The sequence below is a fragment of the Anolis sagrei genome, chromosome 1, assembly GCF_037176765.1.
Source record: "Anolis sagrei isolate rAnoSag1 chromosome 1, rAnoSag1.mat, whole genome shotgun sequence".
NCBI classification, from domain to species: Eukaryota; Metazoa; Chordata; class Lepidosauria; order Squamata; family Dactyloidae; genus Anolis; species Anolis sagrei.
In genome coordinates this window covers 21932836-21958713 of record NC_090021.1, presented here as the reverse complement: position 1 = coordinate 21958713, position 25878 = coordinate 21932836, and the positions used below count along the sequence as shown (strand labels likewise).

The following is a 25878-nucleotide window of genomic DNA, read 5'->3' as shown; positions in this document are numbered from 1 at the left end:
CAAAACAGCCAGTAGGAGGGACGGAGTTTGCCCATGCCTTCTCTAGAGCCTCATCTACTATGTCAGCACAGACTTGACCAAGAATGGAGCTAGGTTGCATGGTGAAGCTTGTTAGCCTGCTTCCCATGTGTTACTTATTGCAGTTTTTAGTTGTTTCTTAACAATTATATCAACCTGGAGAGACAACAGGCTTCAAACTGAACTTTGAGCAGCAGCACTTCTGTCAGAAACCAGATCCACAGCAACTGGCATGATAAAATTCCTTCCTGTTACCAATGTACAGGTACTGGACAATTTTAATAAATCTGATATATGAATTGGAATTATGTATATGCTTCCACATTCTTGGAAACCAAGCAGTTTTACAAATTAAAGTTGGTTCTAAGTTGGTATTCTACTCTTGTGGTTCTAGTGCCTCTTTCAGTGCCTCACTGTATTCTCAGAAGTTGCAAGGAAAGAATTGTTAAATTACAGCAGAGTGAGGAGGTGGCTCTGTTTAGGAACTTTTTGAAGGGTTCCCAGTCTTTCTTGAATATTGAAGGGTCTTTTATCTGAAGATACCTTGTCAAAATATCTATTTTTGCCATTTCACCTTTATTCATTCTTCCATGTTTGGTGTTTCTTCAACTTTCTACATCTGCACATGCACAATTTTTGCTGCAGTTGCAATCAGAATGAAAAGTTTATCATACGCCTTCAAAAGTTATCTATCTGTTACTTCTAGGAAGAATGCCTCTGGATGCATGGGTATTTGGATCTCAATCCAAAACATTTTTGCCTTCTTGCAAGACCCCCCAAATATGAAAAAATGATCCAGTTGCTTGTTTACATTTCCAGTGGGTACCATATTTTTCGATTATGCCTGCATTTTGGCCTCCCTGAAAGGGTTTTCATTGTCTCAGTGTAATAGATAAGAATGTGAAACCTGGAAAGAAAAAAAATCAAGTCTTAATTTTTTTTAAAATTTAAAGGTTTATAGATTTTCTCTCAATTCTGCTTTTTGTTTTATCTTTATCTGCATATCTCGCGAAAATAAAGCAGTAGCAGGTATTTGGACTAATTACCAATATAAGGCCTGGCTAATTTAATTTAATCGACTGCTCATTGGAGGGAAGGATATTAGAGGCAAAGATGAAATACTTTGGCCACATCATGAGAAGAAAGGAAAGCTTAGAGAAGACAGTGATGCTGGGGAAAATGGAAGGAAAAAGGAAGAGGGGTCGGCCAAGGGCAAGATGGATGGATGGCATCCTTGAAGTCACTGGATTGACCTTGAAGGAGCTGGGGGTGGTGATGGCCAACAGGGAGCTCTGGCGTGGGCTGGTCCATGAAGTCACAAAGAGTAGGAAATGACTGAACGAATGAACAACAATAACAATTTAATCATCCAAATGAAATCACTCCAAGGGTACAAGAAGCTCGTTGGTTAAACTAGTTGAGAGTATTTCCCCTCTTCTGCTGTGCAGTAATGGAGCTTCATTGCTATACCTATTTATAGCTGAAGTAGTCAAAACATTTAATTATTGTTGGCCTTAACATGAGCTACTTGGCAGAATTTGCACTTCTGCAATATGAAATCGGTGATGCGTAGAAGTTTGAATTGGCTCCATGTTTACAGGGTTCTAGAGTGAGACTGCTGGGGGGGGGAGGGGAATGGAAGATGCAAATAGCTAATCCATAATCAAACTTTTATTTCACCTTCCCTTGAACTAAGTGCTCTGTGAGCTTGTAGACAACAATTTTGCACCTCTGGCTAGCAATTTGGATCTAATACATAGGGTGCATTTACACTGTAGAACTGATGCAGTTTGGTTTTTAAACCAAGGCTGAATGTCCATCTGTCAGGGGTACTTTGATTGTGCTTTTTCTTCATGGAGTTGGCCCATGCAGTCTCTTCCAACTCTATGATTCTATGACACCACTTGAACCACCATGCCTCAATGCTATCTTATCTTGGGAGTTACAGATTTACAAGGTCTACAGCTTTCTCTGCAAAAGAGTACTGGTATCAGGTTGAGAATTAATTAAAGTAGGCTCTTTGGATTAAGATCTGCAATTTCTAGCTGCTGCAGATTGCTGTGCCTATATTAATAAATAGGAGTGATATGAACATGAACTCACTGAAGCCTACATGTTCATGTCACCATTATTTAATAAAATAGGACATGATCATCTCCTTTTTTCCAGAACTGCTGCAGATCCCAGAATAAAATTCCTGCGGATATGACCGGCTATCTTTATTCCAAAGTACCTTGGGGTTTTTTTGGGGGGGGAGGGGGGGGTTGAAAGAGAGAGATTGGTTACCATATGGTCCAGTTCTTCTGCACAAAAAATTGCATTGCAGATATGTGTTAATCTGAAACCTCCTTGAGCTCTGTGGATTACCAGACTCTGATCATTATCCTAACAGTCAGTAAGAAAAAAAAAATACTTTATTCATTCTTTTCGTAATGATAGGATTCAAGGTGGCTCACAACTTGTGAAAAATAGTACAGATTAAAAACTACAAAAATATCAGTTAAATATAATTATAAATGCTATTTAAAAATTAAATGATCTATGGGATTAACGCCATTTGAAATTCATTAAAATATAAAATCAAGAAAAAGCACAGTACACTGTTAATGTTTTATCATATACTGACCCAACAGTAAGAGCAGCATTTTGAAACTAAGGGAACTGTTGTCATGGCCACCCAAGCTATTTGGACAGCAAGATGGTTTTCCTTGTGCGCTGTTGCTTCCCTGCCTTGTTGTCAATACTTTTTTCTTTCCCCACAAAAAATGACCAGTAGCCTTTTCTGGCAGACCAGTGTCCTTAAGCAGACAACCTGTTCTTTTCTGTGAAGCAGGAGAAAAAAGCCTATAATTTGTCTGTGAAGAAACATCTGTCTCTGTGCTTAAGTAACGTCGCATCCTACCATGATTAGCTTCAACAAATAGAAGAGAAATGCAGGTGGTTTTTAATGCCATGGATGAAAGCCTAAGTATTTGGATGGCTGAGTAAATGAGCCTTTTGGAAAAACTGAGATACTTGTCATGTCTAAACTTTTTTTGTTTTAAGAACAAAATTCATAATTTCTAATCAATTATAATTGTACTATTTGCTAGATTTATGAAAATTATAGATCAAAACACTATTTGGGTTGCTATGACTTTTCCTAGCTGTATGGGCATGTTCCAGAAGCGTTCTCCCATTTTGCCCACATCTATGGCAGGCATCTTCAGAGGTTGTGGACCCCTCTGAGGATGCTTGCCATAGATGTGGGCAAAACATCAAGAGAGAATGCTTCTGGAACATACCCATACAGCCCGGAAAACTCACAGCAACCCAGTGATTCCGTCCATGAAAGCCGTTGACAAACACATCAAAACACTATTTCTTGCCATTGAGTTGGAACATACCTAATTAAATTAATCATGACTCAATTTGGTTCCAACTCTTGTTTAGGATTCCCCCGTTGCAGATAAATCTGGTATCTTCAAATTCAAAAGAGACGTACATTTACATTTTGTATCCGATGTTGCCTCTGCTGTAGTTCTAAGTATTCGCGTTATACTTCTCTATGGTTGGTGGTATAAAAATAATTTCTCCCACAGACCCAAATGCTGTTTTCAGTGAAATAGTAAGTGGGCCTTCTGGAGCAGATTTATTGGAGGCTGCTAGAATAGTAGAAAATCATGACGTGCAGCAGAAGCATTTGGAGAGTTGTATATTTAGGAAAACCTTATGAGATTAATAAGGTTGCCATTAGCTTACAGGCAGTTTGAAGGCACAGACACACACTTTTCTGTAGGTATTGTTACTCTCTGATAAGGAAGTTCTTGTTACACTGTATAAACATTTTACTACACACTGGAATAATTAAGCTGTGTTCAGCAATATTGCCTTCATTCCAAAATATATCATAAATAGTTCTCCAAAATTTCCAGGGAAAGATTGAAGAAAAGTGGTTGCGTGTATATGCAGGCTGATGTTTCCACAGACTTACATTTGTTCGTAAATAGTATGCAGGTTGCACAACTAAATCCCTGACTGATCCCAAAAGCAATCAAATGCTAGCTGTTACTTACGATCTTGAAAAAAGATTGCTTCATTAAGTTCAAGGAAACTTCCTGAGGTTGCCATTAAACAAACAGCGAACATCTACTAATATAGCAGAAAGGGTCAAGTGCTTTCCTTACACTTCAGAGAGCTTTCTTGTACACACAAAACGATCTCCAGTTCAATATCATGTATTCTGAATAACTTCCTTTGTGGGGTGAAGGACTGAGTAAACATTTGGCAGAGGCACAAATGATTGGAATGGTGCCACATCCAACATTATCTCATTGTGGTCCTCTTAAGAGTCATAGCAGCCATTTTCACAACAAAAGCCTTTCTGTGTTGTCCCTTAGTAGAAAATTCTGATTGAAGTTCATGTTTTGAAAATTGAAGTTCAAGCAATACCTGCATTTTTCAGCTGATGGCACAAATGTTGACATGTATCCTGCCTGCAAGGTTGATTCCTCTAAGATTAAAGTTGTTTCTGAATTAAAGTTCAACAGTGCAACAGGGTTGATGAAATATGAATGATGTTGACCGATGTTTCTCATTAATTTTGGTACTTAAGTGATTTGGTAGATCGACAAAAATATCCAGCAGGAAAAGATGGAGCATCCTTTATCTGGAATTCTGAAATGCTCCAAAATAGGGTGGCTGAAATTGCGAGACTTTGGTTTTCTGGTGGTTCAGTGTACACGAACTTTGTTTTATGCACAAACTGCTGTAAAATTATATTCGGTTTATGTGACTGAGGTGTATGTGAAACAAAAATGAATTTTGCATTTAGACTTGGGACCCATCTCCAAGATTTCTCATTATATACTTGCATGCAACTCCTGGTTTTTCAAAATGCTCCAAAAATCCAAAAGACTTCTGTTGCCAAACATTTCAGATAAGGGAAACCCAATCTGTGACTATTGCTTAAACTGATCTCCAGGCAAATAGCATGTTTGGAGATGTAAGAATGCCATATAATTTGAAGCAATTGGGAAATGGCAATATTAACAGCTGTTATAGATTGAATGTTACAATATTATTTCTGAACATGACATTTGTTATATGTAACTGGTATATAATTCATCGTGTGTGATATCTTATACAGAGTAGTCAGAAAGTGATTACAAAAAGAACACCGATATTAATAAAACAGAGAACATAATTTTGTCTCCACTAGTTTCCAGAATGTCAAGTAGGCATAATATACTTATTTCCTTTTTTTTAAAGGTTGGAGAAAATGAAACAAGGGCCAAGATGTGTAATAATCTGATCATGTATATATGTAATTTTACGTAAAGGTCTTTCTCTTAGGTAGTTTTTAGAGATGATGCTAGGACAGTAAATATGTTAATACCTGCCTTAAACACTGTATCATGTCAGGGGTATTAATATTAACTAGGTATTTTTAATTACAAAAATGTGAGACAAAAATGTGAGACACTTAAAGGGTAAAATTGATGCAGTGAGTCGGCAAAAGCTGCAGTTTTATATAAGCAGGTGTGCCTGTAGCTTAGTAGGCCTCTGTGTTAGTTTGCCTCAGTGGGAGAAAAGCCTCAGTCTGAGAGAAGGCCTCACAGTGTGAGGTAGACCTTAGTCTGTGAGAAGGCCTCACAGTGTGAGGTAGGCCTTAGTCTGTGAGAAGGCCTCACAGTGTGAAGTAGGCCTTAGTCTGTGAGAGAAGCCTTTGTGTGAGGTAAGCCTCAGTATAAGAAGGCTGTTGTGTGTGAAGCTCCAGTGTGAAGGAAACCTTTGTGTCATGGAAACCTTGTGCTTGTAGATAGTGCAACCGTATTATTTTGCTATAAGGAAAAGCCTCCTATGGAAGAGATAACATTGGTCTCTGTATTTTTGTTCTTTTTATCAATTTGGGCTACTGGTACTGGGTCACATTGCTGTATGTTTATGAAGAGGGTATTTTTGTTAATAAGCCCACTCGCTCAACATATCATTCTAAAAGAAAATACTCCATGCAACAGACACTCCCTTCCCTAGCTAATATACAAAGTAGATGGTTGCATCTTTTTGGATTTGCTGAGCAGATAACAAGCTGGGAACACTATTATAATAATACAGATAAACTTAACACTACTTTGCAAGAAAGATCAATTGTATGTAACTGAATAGAGCGTGTAATATATTCTCAGGTGCAGGAGGACACAGAATAGTAAAATGCAACGAGCCCCCGGTGGCGCAGTGGGTTAAAGCACTGAGCTGCTGAGCTTGTTGATCGAAAGGTCACAGGTTTGATTCCGGGGAGCGGCATGAGCTTCCGCTGTCAGCCCTAGCTTCTGCCAACCTAGCAGTTCGAAAACATGCAAATGTGAGTAGATCAATAGGTACTGCTCCGGCGGGAAGGTAACGGCGCTCCATGTACATGACCTTGGAGGTGTCTACGGACAACACTGGCTCTTCGGCTTAAAAATGGAGATGAGCACCACACCCCAGAGTCAGACATGACTGGACTTAATGTCAGGGGACTAACTTTACCTTTTTAACATACACCTGGCCATTTGTGCCTAGTAGGAATGTGTGTCTTTTCTGGAAAATACGTGGTCAAGTATTAAAGATGGAAGAAAAACTTGAAAGATAAGCTTCTGCTCCTAAATTTGGTCAAAAAAAGGCATACAGAAATGTCTGGTGTTTGCATACAGAAAAGTTCTCCAACTTCTTGCATCACAGTCCGACCTAAGATGGATTTCAGCAGTATCATTATCACCATATATATATATATATATATATATATATATATATATATATATAGGGTGTGTCACCAATTATGTGTGAGCTAAAAGTGTCGCTTGAATCTCTTTAGCAACCCTCTGTTTATGCAGTTTGTTAAAATACATCTATGAGACAGTTTGGCTAATATTGATAACCAAGCCAGTAGGCATTCTGTGTCATTTACCCAGTCTTTCAGTAGAACTAACATGCCCATGGGTTCACTTGCTGAAAAATACATGAATGCTTTCTCGTCTTAAGAAACTGTGTAGAGGGCTTGTTAGGAGACGGAGGAAGAAGAGAATTTCACTGACACAAAGAGCCTAATTTGATTATGTGACTGTTTTAAGATGCCTTCCCATATTTTTCATTTACGATAAGAACCCTATGTTACATTTCACTAATTCATGTAAAAGTAAACAGAATACTCTCCAGAGAATTTAGATATACAGTATATCTAATGTTTGAAATTTGTTTCCTAGGAGAAACCTATGTGGATGCCGAAGAGAATGCTGTTTTTGATTCTGAAGAAGAAGTGATTCCAGAGAAGCCGTGCCCCATACAGATTGTTCTTGCTCATGAAGATGATCATAAATTTGACTTGGATGAAGAAGCCCTGGAGCGAATCTTATTGCAGGAGCACATTAGAGATCTCAATATAGTAGTAGTTTCTGTAGCTGGTGCATTTCGCAAAGGCAAATCTTTTCTTTTGGACTTCATGCTTAGGTATATGTACAATAAGGTAAGTCACGTAGAGCACAGTATTGCTAAAAAAATCACATAAGTGTTTCCCATTTAGGATTTACGTGGCCCAAAATTTTAAATAAATAAATAATGAAAAATCTAGAATTTTTCAAAATGAGAGAATTGGCTAATCTTTGCTATTACACTTCATGACCAAATTCAGGAAATACAAGATTTAATTTTCTCTCTAGAAATGGCTTGCAGAAAGAGTTGTAGCCGGTAGTGGCTCTGACCTAGTGAAAAGCATGCCCACTTGTGTGAACAGTTATTTGTTTATACCCATCAAATCTTCCCTATTATTCCTTAGCATCAAATACGATTTATTAGATAGAACATGGAATGAGGGTTGCAGTAGATAAAAGTGGAGGTTTATCTCAAGAGTGATTCCTGGTTTACTTCATCAGAAGTTCTGAGCTGTACGTTGATAGTGTTGGGTTAGTGGGCTTATTAACAGGACCTCCTCGTAAATGTACAGCAGAGTAACTTATTAGCAGCAGCGTGACCCAACACCAGTAGCCAAAATTGATAAAAAGAACAAAAAATACACAGACCAATGTTATATCTCTTCTTTATAGCAAAAGAATATGGTTCCACTATTTACAAGAAAAAGGTTTCCATAACTCAAATAAAGTTCTTTATACTTCCTTCTTTGCTTCCATGCTGGACTTCTTTCTCATGCAGAGAAACAGCTTCGCCCTCACTGAGCTTCCTCTCACACTGAACTTACACAGAAGCTTCACACAGTAGCTTTTTACACAAGAGGCCTTCAACTTGGGGCTTCTGTCACCAAAGCCTTCGCATACCAGGCCTCTCACACACTGAGGCCTACTAACTCTGAAGCCTACCTCATACTGAGGCCTACTAACACTGAGGTTTACCTCATACTGAAGCCTCTTCATACTGAGGGCAACTAATACTGAGGTGTTCTTATACTGAGGCAAACTAACACTTAAGCTTTCTCATACTGAGGCTTCTCTCATACTGAGGGCAACACTGAGGCATGCTAGACCACATCAGCTCTAGATACAGAACATATGCCATCCAGTAGTCACCATCTGCTCGCCCACAGAAAACCATATTTAATAATCTAAAGCTGATGTGGTAGTAATAATCTTTTGTGGGTAGTCAGCCTCTCCACTTCCTCTCCGTTGCCTCGGCACTATAAGAGGGTTTTGCGAGATTAGTCGCTCTTGTTGCTGTGTGGTTTCAAAGCAACGGTGTAGTAATGATGAAGCCGTGGGCCATATTTTCATTCTTGCAGACCACTGGTAGTCCACCTACCACAGGTTTGGAAACACTGGTATAGATAGTAATTTCATCAGGGATATACACTAAAGCATTCTGTATCTGCCTATTTCCTAGTGAGAGATCTAATTTCCATGAACAATGTAAAAAGCCCTAACATTTTTAGTGACTCTGTAAATAATGGTTCAGAATACTTATATTAGATGAAAGAATGCAGATAATTTACTTAAATTTTGTACTTTCACCTTTATAAGGTTTTTTCTCTTTGTTATAAAGATAAATGAGGCTATTCCTAAATTGACTTTTGTAACCACACATGCCTGGTTATAAGCAGAACAAAAATTCGGAGACGTTTGTAATTACTTTTAACTAACACTGAAAGTTCTTTAAAATCGATGTTTCAGTTTTAGGGTTAAAGTATTTTTCATATTAGTCAATAATTGAGTATAATTCCATTTAGCTTCCTGGCTAAATATGTGACTCTTGTTTTAGGAATCTTCAGCTTGGATAGGTGGAACCCATGAGCCATTGACTGGGTTTACATGGAGAGGAGGCTGTGAGAGAGAAACAACTGGCATTCAGGTTTGGAGTGAGGTGTTCATAATTCCCAAACCTGATGGGACAAAGGTAAGCCATTCAGTAGCTAACACAACATCCACTCTTTGACCTTTGGAATCTATTAGGCTGTTTTGTAACTTTAGCACACCTTCGTTCTTCCCTTCAGTAATAAGTGATTTAAAAAAATAAAAGCAACTTCTGCTTCTGCCAGCAAAAATATACAAAAGGTATCTGCTGCTTTCCAAAGGGATTCCCTCTTCCCCACATCCTTTCCTCCTCCCAGGCCTTACTCTATTTGTCCTCTGCCAGCCCCTTCTCTCTCCTCCGTCTCCTCATTTCTTCCTGTAATGAATAACAGCAGACATCTTGTGCATGTTTACTTAGAAGTAAGCTTGTTTATTTCTTTCCTTCACTTCCAATGTCTTTCTTCCTCTTCCCCTTTCTTTTCCAACAAGGCTAGGTTTTTCTTTTTCTTTTTCTCTGCTTGTTTTCACCTGAAGTTATTTATGTATATAGACTATTTCTGCCCTTCCTCCTAGGTGTGATATTTAGCTTATTTATCTGTGTTTTAACAAATCCAACAATATAAATATTAAAAAGGTTAAAAAATAGAAACCCAAAGGAAAAAGACCCGGAACTCTCAAACAAATGTGCAATCCTTGAGCACTTGACCAGAAGACAGTCTCTGGCCCAGCTACTATCACTCCCCCCCCCCTTCCGTGGTTAATATTGAATCTGGTTTTGGCCAAAAAGTGTTAAGTTTTTAAACTTACATTTTTTTAAAAATGGAGCCAATATGCCTTTGTTCCAGCAAATATTCAGTGTTCTGTACAAATGTGTGCTCTCCTAAGTTGTCCCACATCATACACATGCAGTGATGGATCAGGTTGCATGCTTCTCTTTCCCAAGTAGCTGAATTGTTGACACATGACAGGGCTTTTTCTATAGCAACATCCCAGCTGTGGAGCATTTTCCCCAGAGGAAATTAGTCTGTCTTTATTCCTCTTGAGCATTCTAGAGAGGCAAACATGTCTTAGTTTTACATAACCGCTGGTCCTTAAAATACTGGAGCTTTGGTGTGCTTTTAAAAACTTTTTAAGAAGCACACAAATAATGCTTTTATGTCTTATCTGTTTGTTTTAAATGTTTCAAATGTTTTTATCTGGTAGGTGGGTGAAGGTGGTGGTTAATGCCTCCTTACAGGAGGGCAAGATTCCAGCCAACTTAACAGAAACTGGGTTGTTGTAGGTTTTTTGGGCTAGAAGCATTCTCCTAACATTTCACCTGCATCTATGGCAAGCATCTTCAGAGATTTTGAAGTCTGTTGGAACTAGGAAAATTGAGTTTATATATCTGTAGAATGTCCAGGGTGGGAGAAAGAACTCTTCTCTGTTGGAGCTAGCTGTGAATGTTTCATTGGCCACCTTGATTAGCATTTGATGACCTGGCAGTTTTTTGGTATGACTTGTTAGTTAAAAGAAGCTGTTATAAAACCGCTGTTGAAAAAAACATCACTAGACCCTACCCAATTGAACAACTTTCAGCCAGTTTCCAATCTCCCTTTCTTGGGCAAAGTCATGGAACATGTGGGGGCCTCGCAACTCCAGGTGTTGTTGGAAGACACCGATTATCTTGATCCAGCAGAGTCTGGCTTTAGTCCAGGACACAGAACTGAAACAGCCTTGATTGCCTTAGTGGATAATTTACTCTGGGAACTGGACAGGGGGTGTGTGTCCCTGTTGGTGCTGCTGGACCTCTTAGTGGCCTTCAATACTGTAGATCCCGGTATCCTTCTGGGATGCCTTGCAGGAATGGTTCTTGGAGGTAGTTTTTACGGTAGCTCCAGTCTTTCCTGGAGGACCATTTCCAGAAGGTGTTGTTGGGGACACATGTTCGGCCCTCAGCCATTGTCTTGTGGGGTCCATACTGTCCCCCATGTTGTTTAACATCTACATGAAGCCATTGGGAGAGATCATCCGGAGTTTTGGTGTTCAATGTCATATGTATGCTGATAACACCCAACTCTGGTACTCCTTTCCACTTGCTTTTAAGGGGGCTGTTCAGGAACTGAACCAGTGCTTGGCAGCTGTGATGGTCTGGATGAAGGTGAATAAATTGAAATTGAATCTAGACAAGACAGAGGTACTCCTGGTTAGTCACAAGCCGAACAGGGGATAGGGTTACAGCCTGTGATGGGTGGGGTTACACTCCCCCTGAAGACACAGGTTCGCAGCTTGGGAGTTCTCCTGGACTCATCACTGAGCCTGGAACCCTACAATTAAAACTTGTGTGCCAATTGCGCTCATACCTTGGGAAGTCAGACTTGGCTACTGTGGTCCATGCTCTGGTTACATCCCAAATAGATTACTGCAGTATGCTGTATGTAGGATTGCCTTTGAAGACTGTTCGGAAGCTCCAAATGGTCCAACGGGCAGCAGCCAGATTGCTTACTGGAGTGGTGTACAGGGAACATACAACCCCCCCTGTTACGCCAGCTCCTCTGGCTGCCAGTCTCCTACCAAGCCCAATTCAAAGTGCTGGCCCTAAATGGTTCTGGCCCAGCTTACTTGTCCAAACATATCTCCCCCTATGAACCATTTTGGAAATTAAGATCGTCCAGGGAAGCTCTTCTCTCAATCCTGCCTCCTGGCGACTGGTGGGAATGAAAGACAGGGCTTTGTCAGTGGTGGCCCTTTGGCTATGGAACTTTCTCCCCAGTGACATTAGATGAGCTGCCTCCCTCCTAGCCTTCAAGAGAAAAGTAAAAACTTAGCTGTGGGATCGGGTCTTTGGAGAACAGTTCAATACATTCAATAGATCTAGAATATATGGAATGACTATGGAACAGTTTGGACTATGAACGGCGTGATTTTAATATGGAATTTAATGTTTTTAAATGTTTAATATGTTTCTAATTTTACTCTAATTTAATTTAATTTTTTTGGAATTGTATGTGTTTTTTAAAGCATGGAATAATTGCCTCTATTTAAGCCGCCTTGAATCCCCTTCGGGGTAGTAAAGGGTGGGGTATAAATAAATAAATAAAGTAAGTAAATAAATAAATCTGTTTTACATTATCACAGGAGCCTTGATGGGCTGAGAAGACATTGAGAATTGCTTTAAATAAACAATGAATTGAAAGATAGCTTCTACTTTATTGCTGTGGGTTGTGATAACACTTAAGGTTGAAGGAGAATATTGGTTGGGTTGCTAGGTTGAGTGTTAAAATTTCCTGTAAGTTGTCAACAGAGGTAAATCCGCATGGCAACATGAACATATGTGTTGTACCAATCAATACCACTTAATAGAAAACAATGTTATAATAAGGCTGAAAATACTCAGCCTCGAGGTGAAAATGATACCTATTTACTCATTCTGTTCTCTCCCTTCTCATTTTGACAACTCTCACAATTATCCAGGTTGCTGTACTACTAATGGATACCCAAGGTGCCTTTGATAGCCAATCCACTATCAAAGACTGTGCAACGGTTTTTGCTCTGAGCACCATGACAAGTTCAGTTCAGGTGAGGCTCACTGCGCTAAGTGGTGATAGCTTTTAAATATTCTCAGAAGTCTACTTCCAAATGCATGGAAATTGAATTGGAAAAACAAAGTGATTTGCATGGTTTGTGTTCTGCAGCGAAAATGTAATGCTGCAGGGCACTACAATGAGCTTTCTTCATAAGCCTCATCTGAGGTATGATCTTAAAAGCCAAAACCAGCATGATTTTGATTAAAAATGGAGGGGTGTAGGTTTGAACCTCTAATTATCTTCAAATTACCTGTCAACCTAACCTACTTCACAAGATTGTGAGGGTAAAAATGAGGGGCCGGGGCATAAGCGAAAGCAACACCATTCATTGGAAGATACATAGGGGATAGAATATGTTGTGTTATAAACACTTTTAGGCAGCAAACATGTTATCTTCCGTTAGTATACACACACATATAACTTCCTTTTTAAAAATGCGCGCCATTCAGTCGGTTGAAGACGTAGCAGAGCACTAGTGGTCTCATTCGAGAGGCGGGGGTATAAAGTTTTGTCCTGACACAGTTCAGTCGCCATCATGCATTGCAACAGTGAGGAGCGTGCTTTTGCCGTTGAGGCCTACGTTTCGAGCAGATTTGGAGTGGCCGGTCTGTTCTCCAGATTTGGTCCCTTGTGATTTTTTTCTATGGGTTTTTTTGAAATCCCGTGTTTAAGTGAACTGTCCAAGGACCCTACAAGATTTGAAGACCAACATCCAGGAAGAAATTGCCAACATAATGCCTGCTATGCTGGCAAGAGTCATGACAAACGCCAGAAATCAGTTTACTCAGTGTATGGAGAATGGGAGACGTCACCTACCTAATTTGATCTTCAAAACTTCGTAAAACAAAACTTTAGGCATGCGCCTACATTATAAAAAAGAATAAAACTTTCTGATTCATACCATGGGTTTTATTAAGTTTTGAAAAAAGGAAGTTATGCTGCCTCACCGTGTACTTCGTTGTTGTTTTTCCTGTAGTACAGGAGACATATTGCCCTTCCTTATAAGAAAATCACACATTGAAGGTTGGATTGGGTTTTCCCTTTTAGAATGGAATATCCACTCTTCAGAAAATCCACAGTGTGAAAATTACTTCTTTACTATTTACTCTCTTGAAATCTTTAATATTCAGGACTGTATAATATAAAGATGGTATTATTTAATCGTTCATTGATGTAAGCCAATTTTAGAAATGTCTGATACTTCCAGAAACAGATGAAAATGTTCAGGAACAACATGTCTTTTTCTCCTGTAAGGTAACAGGGAGTTATTCTTCTGAAATAATTTGAGGCAAAGCAAATAAATTCAGAGGACCTAAATATTCAGAGTCTGTATGATCATGGAAGCTAAGCAGGGTCAGATCTGGTTAGTTCTTATATGGAAAACTGCTGAGAGATAACAGGTCCTGTGGGCTGTATTTCAGAGAACTGCAATAGCAAACCACCTCTAAATATTCCTTGCCTAAGAAATGCATGGCGTCACATGAGGCTTGTCAGGTCTGAAAGGGCAGATCCAATATTGTATGTCTTTGAAAAGGACATCTTAGCGTTTGGTAACTTTAGAACCTCCTATTTTAATATACATGCCTACATTTTGTGGATTTATTGTTGTTTACACTCTTGCTATTTAGTGCTTCACTGTGAAAGTTTTTAGCTTCTTCACTATGGCCAAAAAGATGAATAAATGTGTTTTTTGACTAAAAATGTATTGTCAGAATGTAACTTTAATTATCTATCATTATACTTGTTGTATCAGATTGTGGATGCGTTTTTGTGTGTGTGTGTGTTATTTTTTGGTTTTATTTTTTATTTTTTGCATTTGGGTAGTTAGTCTGATTTAGACTGAGCCCAATTCTGCCCATATCTGAAGAAAGGATGGGATCTCACTTCTCCAGTTTAGTTTTGCTGTAGTTGTATTGGTATAACGTGTTTTCTTTCAGTTTTAGCTCATACAAGAGTGTCATAGAATTGATTTGACTTGCTTTCTTCCTGAAGTTCTGTCTGGTATTTCACCAGTGTTCTAGCTACGGTTTAGGACAGTGGTTCTCTACCTGTGGGTCCTCAGGTGTTTTGACCTACAACTCCCAGAAATCCCAGCTAGTTTACCAGCTATTAGGATTTCTGGGAGTTGAAGGCCAGAACAACAGGTTGAGAGCCACTGATTTAGGATATATTAACCTCATCTGTGTATGATAGTTAGTGATTGAAAGCTGCCTGGCCAGAAGTGTTTTTTTTAAACATATACCTATACAAAATCCATATTGCAAAAATGTTAAAATCTAATATTTTTTTCAGGTATACAATTTATCACAAAACATCCAAGAAGATGATCTTCAGCATTTGCAGGTATGTATGATGGCCTCCTACTGTCACTTAAATATTTCATTACGCATTCCAGGGCCATATCAAGGATATCAAATGCTTTCTTTTGCAGTCAAGGGTTCTTTTCTGGATGGTTGCTGATTGTTGGAAAGCTCTTTGTGAAGGGCAGGGGTCTGCAATGAGAAGTATAGGGTGAGAGGGGAGTAGGGTGATGCATAAGTAGAAAATGTGGATAGCAGTTTAGGTCTGGGTCATTAAAATCCTGGTAGCCAAATCTTTCTTCCTACATTACTTATGGTTTAATACTGTAGTATCCATTTTAGTAATACTGGGATCAGATTAACTCTAATAAAGCAATTGAAAATCACCTCATGACAAAATAAGAAAACGTGAACACGAATTAGTATAAATAAACATTATTTAATTTGCAGTGTGTATTGACCATTCTGCCTTAAATATGCTAATGAGGCTTCTCACTATAATTGGCCAGTTTTTTTACCATCCAGGGCTCACCAGTCTCATCTGGTTTTGGAACTTAAAGCATGATTGGGCCTTGTTAGCACTTACACCACAAGGGCATACCAGGAATAACTAGGTCTGAAACCCTGGAAAGCAGTTACTGACAATTGGGCTTCACTTTATGATATGATTCTGCATAAGAGAGCTTCCTATACTTCTGTTCTGCCTCCACCCTCTTACATTAATTGGGATCTGGTTGATCTGAATATGTTAAAAATTGACACCTCATTAAAAAATGAAGGGGCTTGAAACATTGCACAGTGGTGATGTTTGAAGAAGGTATGGAGTGGTGAAGATACAAGGATGAGATTTCCATTGTTCCTTGCATCAAATCTAACATTAAATGTTTAAATAACCCCATATTCTTGAATCTTTGTATACTGTATATAACTGTGATTATAAAATCTGTCAGATTCTCAGCACTCCTGTTAAAGATTATTTTTATGGGTAACTTTTATGACTATTTTAATGTGAAGGCAGAATTTGTTTCCCTTAAACTACATGATATGTTGTCTCCTATAGCCATTATTAGCAATCCCTCTCCTTTCTAGTTTATTGCTTCTACCCTGCAGTTAGACCTCCTGCCTACATATAGCTTTCCCCAGTCTCTCCTGTTCTGTAGAACTACCTAGTCTGTGTCAAAAATTAGTATAGTTTAGCTAGGCAACTAGAAATTTGGCATGAATGCTAAATTTGGTCTCCTACTGGGAATTATTAGGATCACAGCAAAGGATTGCAAAGCCTAAATAAATATATTAGGGTGATAGAACTGCTTAAAAAAAAGAGTGTGGAAACACTAGAAGAGAGCATGTCTAGCTATTAAAATGCTTCTTCGGGTGCTTTCTGAAATGACAGTCAATTAGCAGTGAAATGGCATGGACAGAGGTCTCTGACACAGAATTGTTCAGGAACTTAGCCTGTTTAAGCTAGGCATCCCCAAACTCTGGCCCGCCAGCTGTTTGAGCCTCCAACTGCCAGAATTCCTGACCATTGAACAAATTGGCTAGGGCTGCTGGGAGTTGGAGGTCTAAATAGCTAGATGGCCGTGGAGTGAGGATGCTTGATTTAAGTAATCATCTCATTTCGTTTACTCTTAAGAGAGTAGCTAGTAGCAGTGTTCATATGAGAGCACAGTTGCAATAGCTTCTTAAAGTACAAGCTGTTTAAGGTAGTGGGTTGCTGTGAGTTTTCTGGGCTGTATGACCATGTTCCAAAAGCATTATCTCCTGATGTTTCACCCACATCTATGGCAGGCATCCTCAGAGGTTGTGAGGTCTGTTGGAAACAAATCAAGTGGGGTTTATATATCTGTGGAATGTCCAAAACTCTTCTCTGTTTGAGGCAAGTGTGACTTCTGAAATTGATCACCTTGATTAGTGTTGAATAGCCTTGCCCCTTCAAGGCTTGGTTGCATCCTGTCTGAGGGAATCATTTGTTTGGAGGTGACTAGCTGGCCCAGATTGTTTCTTCTCTGGAATTCCCCTGTTTTCGAGTGTTGTTCTTTCTTTACTCTCCTGATTTTAGTGTTGAAGGCTATTCAGTGCTAATCAAGGTGATCAGTTGCAGCATTCACACCTACCTCAAACAGACAAGAGTTCTTTCTCCCACCATGTATATTCCACAGATATTTAAACCCCACCTGCCTAGTTTCCAAAAAACCTCACAACCTCTGAGTATGCCTGCCATAGATGTGGGCAAAACATCAGGAGAGAATGCTTCTGGAACATGGCCATACATCCTGGAAAACTCACAGCAACCCAGTGATTCGGTCATGAAAGCCTTTGACAACATATTTAAGGTAGATTTCTAGTTTTCATATTCCAAAAGCCAATGAAAGATCTTTCTTTTTTTGTCTTACAAAGAAGCAATGTTGATTGGGAATGTTTTAAACAGCAATCATTTCTTGATTGGGCCAGGAGAACTAGATTGGCTCTTCCTGTACAGTAGTACTATTGAGCATCCTAAGCTGCTGGATGTAGAAGGAAAAAAATGTCCTGCAGACCTTATTTATAGATCAGAATATCAGGTTTTTGTAAACCCTTTCAGTCTAACTTCCTAACTTTATAAACAAAGGCTTAAAATACCATATTGAACAATTTCAGTATCTCAGGTTGTAACACGTATATTGCAATGCTTTTTGTTTCTGTACTCTCTATATGCATTCTTAATAGTTTCATTTTATAGCTATTTACAGAATATGGAAGGCTAGCTATGGAAGAAATTTACCAAAAGCCATTTCAGGTAATAGCATGATTATTATTGCCACAATTACTACCTATTGCATGTATGTTTATCTTAGGATAGTTTCATACATGACTGTAGAAGCTGGTAAATATTAACCATAGTATGTGTCCTCTTCTGCCCAGCATGTAAGAGAGCTATATAGTTGTACAGTATTTGCATCTGAAGATTGTTAATTTCTTTGTCATCAAGATTTCTTTCACAGCATTCATGTGCTGTGAAAAGTTAAGCCTGCTTGAACAGCAGTAGGAGTTCCTTTAGTGGTTCTCAATCTGTTGGTCCCCAGGTGTTTTTGCCTACAACTCCCAGAAATCCCAGCCAGTTTACCAGCTGTTAGGATTTATGGGAGTTAAAGGCCAAAACATCTGGAGACCCACAGGTTGAGAACCGCTACTTTAGGTGAGTAAGTGAGCTGCCAGAAGAGAATTAGATTCTGACTTTGTTAGGGTTTTTTTTTTTAATTTCTGAGCTACCTGTAGAGGAAGGACAGTTTCTTTTTCTTTAACCATGACAGAAAAGTAATTGAGTGGCTGGGTAGGTGAAAGCAGTAAACTCTTCTTCCGAGCACTTGATAGAAATCTTAATAGCAATTGTTGAGGTCTACAAACATTGTATTCTCAGAACCTAGTTGTGAGAACGCAAACTTTCCGAGACCTACCAGCCATAGAAGGCAGAGCTGAGCCAGTCCCAAATGGTAAAATATGAGAGCAAAATCAGTCATAAATATCTGGCAGTTTCAGGTAGCATTTTCTATTAAAACCTAATCCTGCCTTGCTGAATTTTTGAATATGGCCATTTTTATTGTAGCAGAAAGTTCCATAGTTCAGCTTTCCTTACATTAAATACAGTTGTATTCACATTTGTAGCTTTCATTTTTGCAGATTTGCTTATTCATAGATTGGATAAATATAGTCTGTCTTGGAATCTTAGCATCCAGTGGAAATTGTCCATAGTGTCATGCTGGAAGATCTAGAGCAGGCATGGGCAAACTTTGCCCATGCCCTCCAGGTCTTTTGGACTTCAACTCCCACAATTCCTAACAGTCCAAAACACATGGAGGGCCAAAGTTTGCCCATGCCTTATCTCGAGATTCCAAATGAGAAATCTTTTCTAGGTATTTGTAGGGCCTCCATTGCAGCTCTGTGGTCAATGTTTAGAGGAAGTTGACCATAGAATTGTGCTGGAGGATCTAGAGATTCCTAGTCTTCTCATGTTTGTTACAGTATTCCCACTTTTGCATGGGCCCTGCATCCCTAATCCCAGGCCCCTTCTACACTGCCATATGAAATCCAGATTATCCGCTTTGAACTGGATTATATAGCAGTGTAAACTCATATAATCCAGTTCAAAGCAGATAATGCGGATTATCTGATTTGATAATCCTGGTTATATGGCAGTAGTAGAAAGAGCCCTATTCAATATGAAGGACAGGCTGTATAAGCAGTATTTTAGGCAGAATTTCTTTATATTCCTTCCCACCTTCCTCTTCAAAATAGTGCCACCTTTTTCCTTTTCACATTTAATTTATATCCTTCCTCCCTCCAAATTTGTTAGTTTTTTTTCTCCCTGTTGCTGCTTTTGCATTTGTTTCCTCCTTTAAAAAACTATCCTTTATTCTCAAGATGTTGTCATTTTCATAATGATAAATTATTTTTGTGGTTTCCTTGAAAACCTCATAAGGGCCTTTTTCACAGGGATGCCCCCTCACACATTCACTCAGGCCCCTTCTACACTGCCACAGAATCCAGATTATCAAAGCAGATTTTTTTTTTCCATGTCAGGAGATACTTGAGAAAATGCAAGTCGCTTCTGGTGTGAGAGAATTGGCCATCTGTAAGGACGTTACCCAGGGGACGCCCAGATGTTTTACCATAATCCACATTATGTACTTTGAACTGGATTATATGAGTCTTCACTGCCATATAATAGTTTGAAGCAGATAATCTGGATTCTGTATGGCAGTGTAGAAGGGGCCTCAGTTCTACTTTCTTCCTGATTCTCCAATGCTGGTGCCGCTGTTCACTGCCAGGTGGTTCTTCTCACTTTCAGGAGGAGATGGATCTGACTGTCGTCAGAAGGCATAAAAGACAGCCCACTTCTTCTCCTTTCTCTCTATCTCTGCCCTTCCCTCCTCAATTTTTCTCCTTGCTCCTTCAGGTCTTTTTTTCTTCCTGTTTCACTTAGCATCCAGCTGCCTTGCTTTCTAATCCACCCCTATGTGTGGCTACTATGTTCAGGGAGCTCCTGCTGTTGACATCAGTTTAACCAAAAAGCTGTTAGCCAGGCAAGTCAGGAAACATGATCCAATAGCAGAGGGCCTCTGGTGGCCCCAGACCAATGTTCGAAAAATATTGGGCTAATACCAGCCTGGTAATGTTTCTTTGGATTTGCAAAACTAAACTTTAAGTATACTTGTCTATGTAGATGTTATAGTATGCTAGGGCAGGCTCTTTCTGGGGCTAGGTAATGGTATTTTCAAGCCACTTATATTTTGATTATAGAGCCTATGTGTTGAACTGTTGGTATTAACAGGCACTTAGCCCTTAGAAACATTTAAGCATGCATTCGTTTTGCTAGAATTATGATTAACTGTTCCTACTGTGTTCTCTATATAGACACTTATGTTCTTAATTAGAGATTGGAGCTATCCTTATGAACATCCATATGGCTTGGAAGGAGGACAGCAGTTTCTAGAAAAGCGGTTGCAGGTAAGATCTAGTCTGCAGTAACATACCTGCTTTCCAGCCTTCTAAAAGAACCATTAAGACAATTCCTAAAGCTTTATTCCATGAGAGCTGAGCTACAGAGTATATAAGAGTACTTTTTTTTGGATTAGGTCCACTTTAGCATTCTGTGTAGCAAAATCATACAAAACTGTAGTACCAAAAGAATTCCTAGATTTTCCTGAAAAGCCCATTTTGCTTCTAGGTAAAACTGCATCAGCACGAAGAGCTCCAGAACGTAAGGAAGCATATTCATTCATGTTTCAGTAATCTTGGCTGTTTCCTGTTGCCACATCCTGGTCTTAAAGTTGCAACTAACCCAAACTTTGACGGGAGGCTAAACGGTAGGACTTTTCTGTTTATATTACTGGTTTTTATAAATCACTGCTGAGAATCTATGTCAAGATGTGAGTGCTGAAGGCAGAGAGTTACGTAGATTTAAGTGTACATATTTCTAATGTTGAGTACAGATGATGAGAAGCATTGAGAGGCTTATTGTAGGTGAACCATAGGATATTCAGTTTCCTTTGTTTGCACGTCCTAATCTACTGCTTGCGGTAGGGTTACAGTGAAGGGGATTTCATACTGATTTTTTGTGCTACTGACTACGTAGAATGAAATTAGTGTTTGTAACGAAGCTAGCAATATAATAGACACTTTCTGTCTTCCAGTTTGTTAGTTTAGTTTGAAAATGACTATCATTTAGTTTAGTTTGAGCAGAATAGAATGCCACAACCTTGTTTTGTGAATACAGACCTTGGGAAAGTTACTTTTTTTGGACTATCATTCTCATAATACCATAGCTGGCTTGGTCTGATCGTCATATTCTGAATGTGAATACTGTGTTGTCCACTTTCAGAATATGAGGATCAGGAACCATGGTTTCCTCTTAATTTCTAAACCAGACTCTTGTTTTGAAAAACTATCTATTAAAATTGTATAAAGCACCACTTTTGGGTGTGAAATACTTTGTTAGAAAATGATGATGATGATGATGATGATGATGATGATGATTATTATTATTATACCTTGTGTGATGGTGGAGCGGAACAGACAACTCTGCATCTGTATGCTTTGTCCATTGTATTTATTTTGTAACAAAAGCATTGCATAAATTAGTATGAAACTGATAAAAATAGAAGGCGTGTGGGCGGCTAAATATCTTTTGACCAAAAACGGGCAACGGCATTGTTTGTAGCCTCCTACAATTCCTCCTCTGTACAGACAATGCCGTTGCCCGTTTTTGGTCAAAAGATATTTATCCGCCTGCACACCTATTTTTTTTCAGTTTCATACTAATTTCTGCAATGCTTTGGATAAGAAATAAATAAAATATAAATTATTATTTTTTTATATCCTGCCACCATCTCCCTGAAGGGATTTGGGGTGGCTTACAGACTGCATAAAGTGCCTAAAACAAACATAAAAGTGAACACAACCTAAAATACAATAAAATAAAACACATGCACATATAAAAACATCAAGTCAGACTCAGTCAAGCTGCTGAATGAGACTTCAGCAGAATCTTCCTGTTGCACTCTAGCCTTGAGATCACCCCTTTTCACCCAGCACCACACCAGAATCCAGTATCTTAATACAACAGTTCATTTAGAAAAGCATGTACAAAGGGGGTAAAAGGTAAAACCCCAAAAGTAGTAGAAAAAGTGCTATGAAATAGTAGTAGTACATATATACAAAGTTCTGTAGTCCACAAAAGCAAGGTACGTGAAATCCAGGAAATCAAGATCATAGGCATAAATCCATAAGCATGAAAACAGTAGCTTTCCACGGCAAAACTCTTACAGAAATGTAGACAAACATAGGATACTAGATTCAGCAACACGAGAGCTAATATAGGCACTTTATTCAATGGCGATATTGTCTGCTCTGGAGACTTCAAGAAAACATCAATTTAAGCTCGGGCCCTACCAAGAAGCCATGAGGTTATACCTTTGACACCTGGGTTTCAAGGACTTCTCACTGAGTCTTTCTAACTGCCTACTTAATCTATCCTTCACTCCCTCCATGTGGAGGCCTAATCTGATATGGAAAACTCCTCATCTGCTGAAGGCCAATTCCCAAGCGAAACAGAATCCCAAACATCCTCTGTCTCATCAACTGCCGGCATTTCTTTCTGATTGCGGGCCTGCAATTCAATCTGTGTTTTAGCCTCATCATACAGAGAGTCAGTGAAAAAACATTCATCCCCCTTGTCCTCTGAGGATTCCCCAACATTTCACTGCTGAGCCCCATCACTTCCCTAACTTTGAAAATAATGACTGCCTTCATTTGTGGTATATTGTTTTGAGGAAGGACTTGAAGTGCCGCCCTTCTACACATTTTAAAGAGCTTGGTTTAAACATTTTTCTTACTCCTGTCTTCAAAATAAAATTCTCAGACAAGTAGTCAACAGACCAGAAATTAATTATTTGAATTCCTGTAATTGGATTGAAATGTAATAGTTCCAGCATTTTCAGGTGCATTGTCACAAAAGATGTCTTCCAACTCAAGAGTCCTGCTTAGATTGAAAGCGTAGGGGCTTCTGTTGCTGGGTGCCCTCTTAGTAAATGCTTAACAGTCTTCTGTTTAAAAATAAGTATAATCCACAGCCTTAGCTAAGCTTTTTAATTTTTTGATGTCCAGTTTATTGAATTAGGATATTTCAAATAATGTTAAGCTGCTCCTGATCCCGAAGGGAAAGAGCTTCATGTCAGCTGCAGCCAACTTCATGCTCCTTTTGTCTGACTAATTCTATTAGACATTGATGATGACTTTAAGAGAGAGCTACGGAATTTGGTTCCATTGCTGCTTTCTCCTGAAAATCTGGTGGAAAAAGAAATCAGTGGCTCGAAGGTGACCTGTAGGGATCTTGTGCAATATTTTAAGGTAAGTCAAATATAATCTTTCATCAATATTTTAAAATAGAGTGGTTTTTTTATAAGACATTTTGACTTCTATCCTCATGTGGTTGTTGTTTTTATAATTATGTTGCTGTTTTATATGGTTATGTATGGCACTTGAAGTGCCTTTGTGAGCTGCCCAGAGTCCCTTTGGGGAGATGGTGGCGGGGTATAAATAAATATTATTAATATTAATATTAATATTTGAAACACAACAAGATTAGTACACCATGAATAATAATAATAATAATAATAATAATAATAATAATAATAATAAAGAAAACCTCATGATATGTTCTCTTTAAGATTGCAGTAAGTTGGAAATGACTTGCAGGCATACAATACACACATACACCAATTTTGATGTCCTCCTTTATGATGTGAATCATTTCCAGCTGTTGTCAGAAAAATTCTGAGCTCTTGGGTCGCTGCCCTTGAACTCTTAATGGCCTGTTTTTGCTGTGATGGTTGCAGGGCTTCACCCATAAAGATGGCATTTTATTGGAGATAAACACACAAAGTAGGCAATATTGTACAGCAGAGGATCGGTCTGATTTGTATATGGGAATTAGATATTAATGAATACAAAGGCATTTCTCTAGATTTACCATGGAGCCCCCAGTGGCGCAGTGAGTTAAACTGCTGAGCTGCTGAACTTGCTGATTGAAAGGTCACCAGTTTAAATCCAGGTAGCAGGGTGAGCTCCCGCTGTCAGCCCCAGTTTCTGCCAGCCTAGCAGTTATTAGACATGCAAATATGAGTAGATCAATAGGTCTACTCACTCTGGTTTGAAGGTAATGACGCTCCATGCAATGCTGGACAATGCCGGCTCTTCGGCTCAGAAATGGAGATGAGCACCAACCCTCTAGAACAGGGGTCCTCAAACTAAGGCCCGGGGGTCGGATACGGCCCTCCAAGGTCATTTATCTGGCCCTTGCTCAACCAAAGTCTGAAACGATTTGAAAGCACACAACAACAACAACAATCCTATCTCAGCCAAAAGCAGGCCCGCACTCCCCATTGAAATACTAATAAGTTTATACTTGTTAAAATTGTTCTTCATTTTAATTATTGTATTGTTTTTAAGTGGGTTTTTTGCACAAGATATGTGCAGTGTACATGGGAATTCATTCATGTTTTTTTCAAATTATAATTTGGCCCTCCAATAGTTTGAGGGACTGTAACCTGGCCCTCTGTTTAAAAAGTTTGAGGACCCCTGCTCTAGAGTCAGACATGACTGGACTTAATGTCAGGGGAAAACCTTTACTTTTACCATTGTTTTACTTACTTACGTTTTACTTTTACCACAGTTCAGTGAATTAAATTATCTGCATTATTAAAAGTAATAGTAATATGTAATATTGTCCAACGGGCTTCTTTGATCCCATCAATTAATGTATTTAATTGCATTCATTTTCAGGCTTATATTAAAATCTATCAAGGAGAGGAACTACCTCATCCTAAGTCAATGCTCCAGGTAAGGTTTTATACACATCTAAGGGAATTAGGATGTCAAGAGTTCATTACTGTCATATCAACACAGATTAAAGAGAGAAATTTCCTTACCTCACAAATTGTGGCTCGAAACCAGTCTTCCAGTTCAGTAGGTTTCAGTCCTGTTTGTAGGCTTTAGATTCGTGATGGTGAACCTATGACATGCGTGTCAGCACTGACACGCATGGCTATTTTTGATGACACGCGGCCATATGCATACAGAGAAGTACACCTTATAAGAGCCAATCTAATTCCATCCTTAAATTTATAAAAGGCATTGTTCACTCTATAACTCAGTATGGTATATACATTTTTCTTACTTAAACTATAAATATTGCGAAATTATGGGGGTTTTTTTCTCGAAGTTGACACCCCACCCAAGTTATGCTCAGGTTTTTGGCAAATTTTGACACACCAAGCTCAAAAGGTTGACCATCACTGCTTTAGATCTATTTGTAGACTAAGTTAGATTGTATAAGAAACAAAAGTTACATTTTTTAAAAATTGCAAAAGGGGCCGCAGTGGCAATAAACAATAGGATTAGTTGCGCTTGAAAACTTTAATTTATATTAGCTCAGAACATCTTCAGCTGTATATGGTGGACCATCTCTGATACATGTTTGATGGAATTTTACAGGGCTGCAGCTGATGGAGCTTATAGTTCGGTTGAAAAATAGATCCCATAAGCCTGAAGTTTATCTTCACTGACCTGGAATTGTAGTTTTATCAATCCTGCAGATACCAGGTTGGAAAAGTTTGCATTAAAGAGTTCTGAAACAAAGCTTTGCTGATAAAATTATTTATAAACATACCATTGGGATAGGAATCTTTCCCCTCTCCCCTT

At 38.8% G+C, this 25878-nt stretch overlaps 1 protein-coding gene across 4 annotated transcripts in view; it reads left to right on the top strand.

Moving 5' to 3' along the window:
- ATL2 (atlastin GTPase 2) overlaps positions 1 to 25878 on the top strand; it is a 54312-nt gene that overhangs the window by 22110 nt on the left and 6324 nt on the right. For all 4 annotated transcript variants that reach the window (XM_060754527.2, XM_060754526.2, XM_060754528.2 and 1 more), the window contains exons 2-10: positions 7242 to 7501; positions 9241 to 9375; positions 12726 to 12830; positions 15131 to 15181; positions 17861 to 17917; positions 20533 to 20625; positions 20846 to 20984; positions 23399 to 23526; positions 24961 to 25017. In XM_060754527.2, the coding sequence (XP_060610510.1) occupies positions 7242 to 7501; positions 9241 to 9375; positions 12726 to 12830; positions 15131 to 15181; positions 17861 to 17917; positions 20533 to 20625; positions 20846 to 20984; positions 23399 to 23526; positions 24961 to 25017 (1025 nt within the window). The remainder of the gene's footprint in view (positions 1 to 7241; positions 7502 to 9240; positions 9376 to 12725; positions 12831 to 15130; positions 15182 to 17860; positions 17918 to 20532; positions 20626 to 20845; positions 20985 to 23398; positions 23527 to 24960; positions 25018 to 25878) is intronic.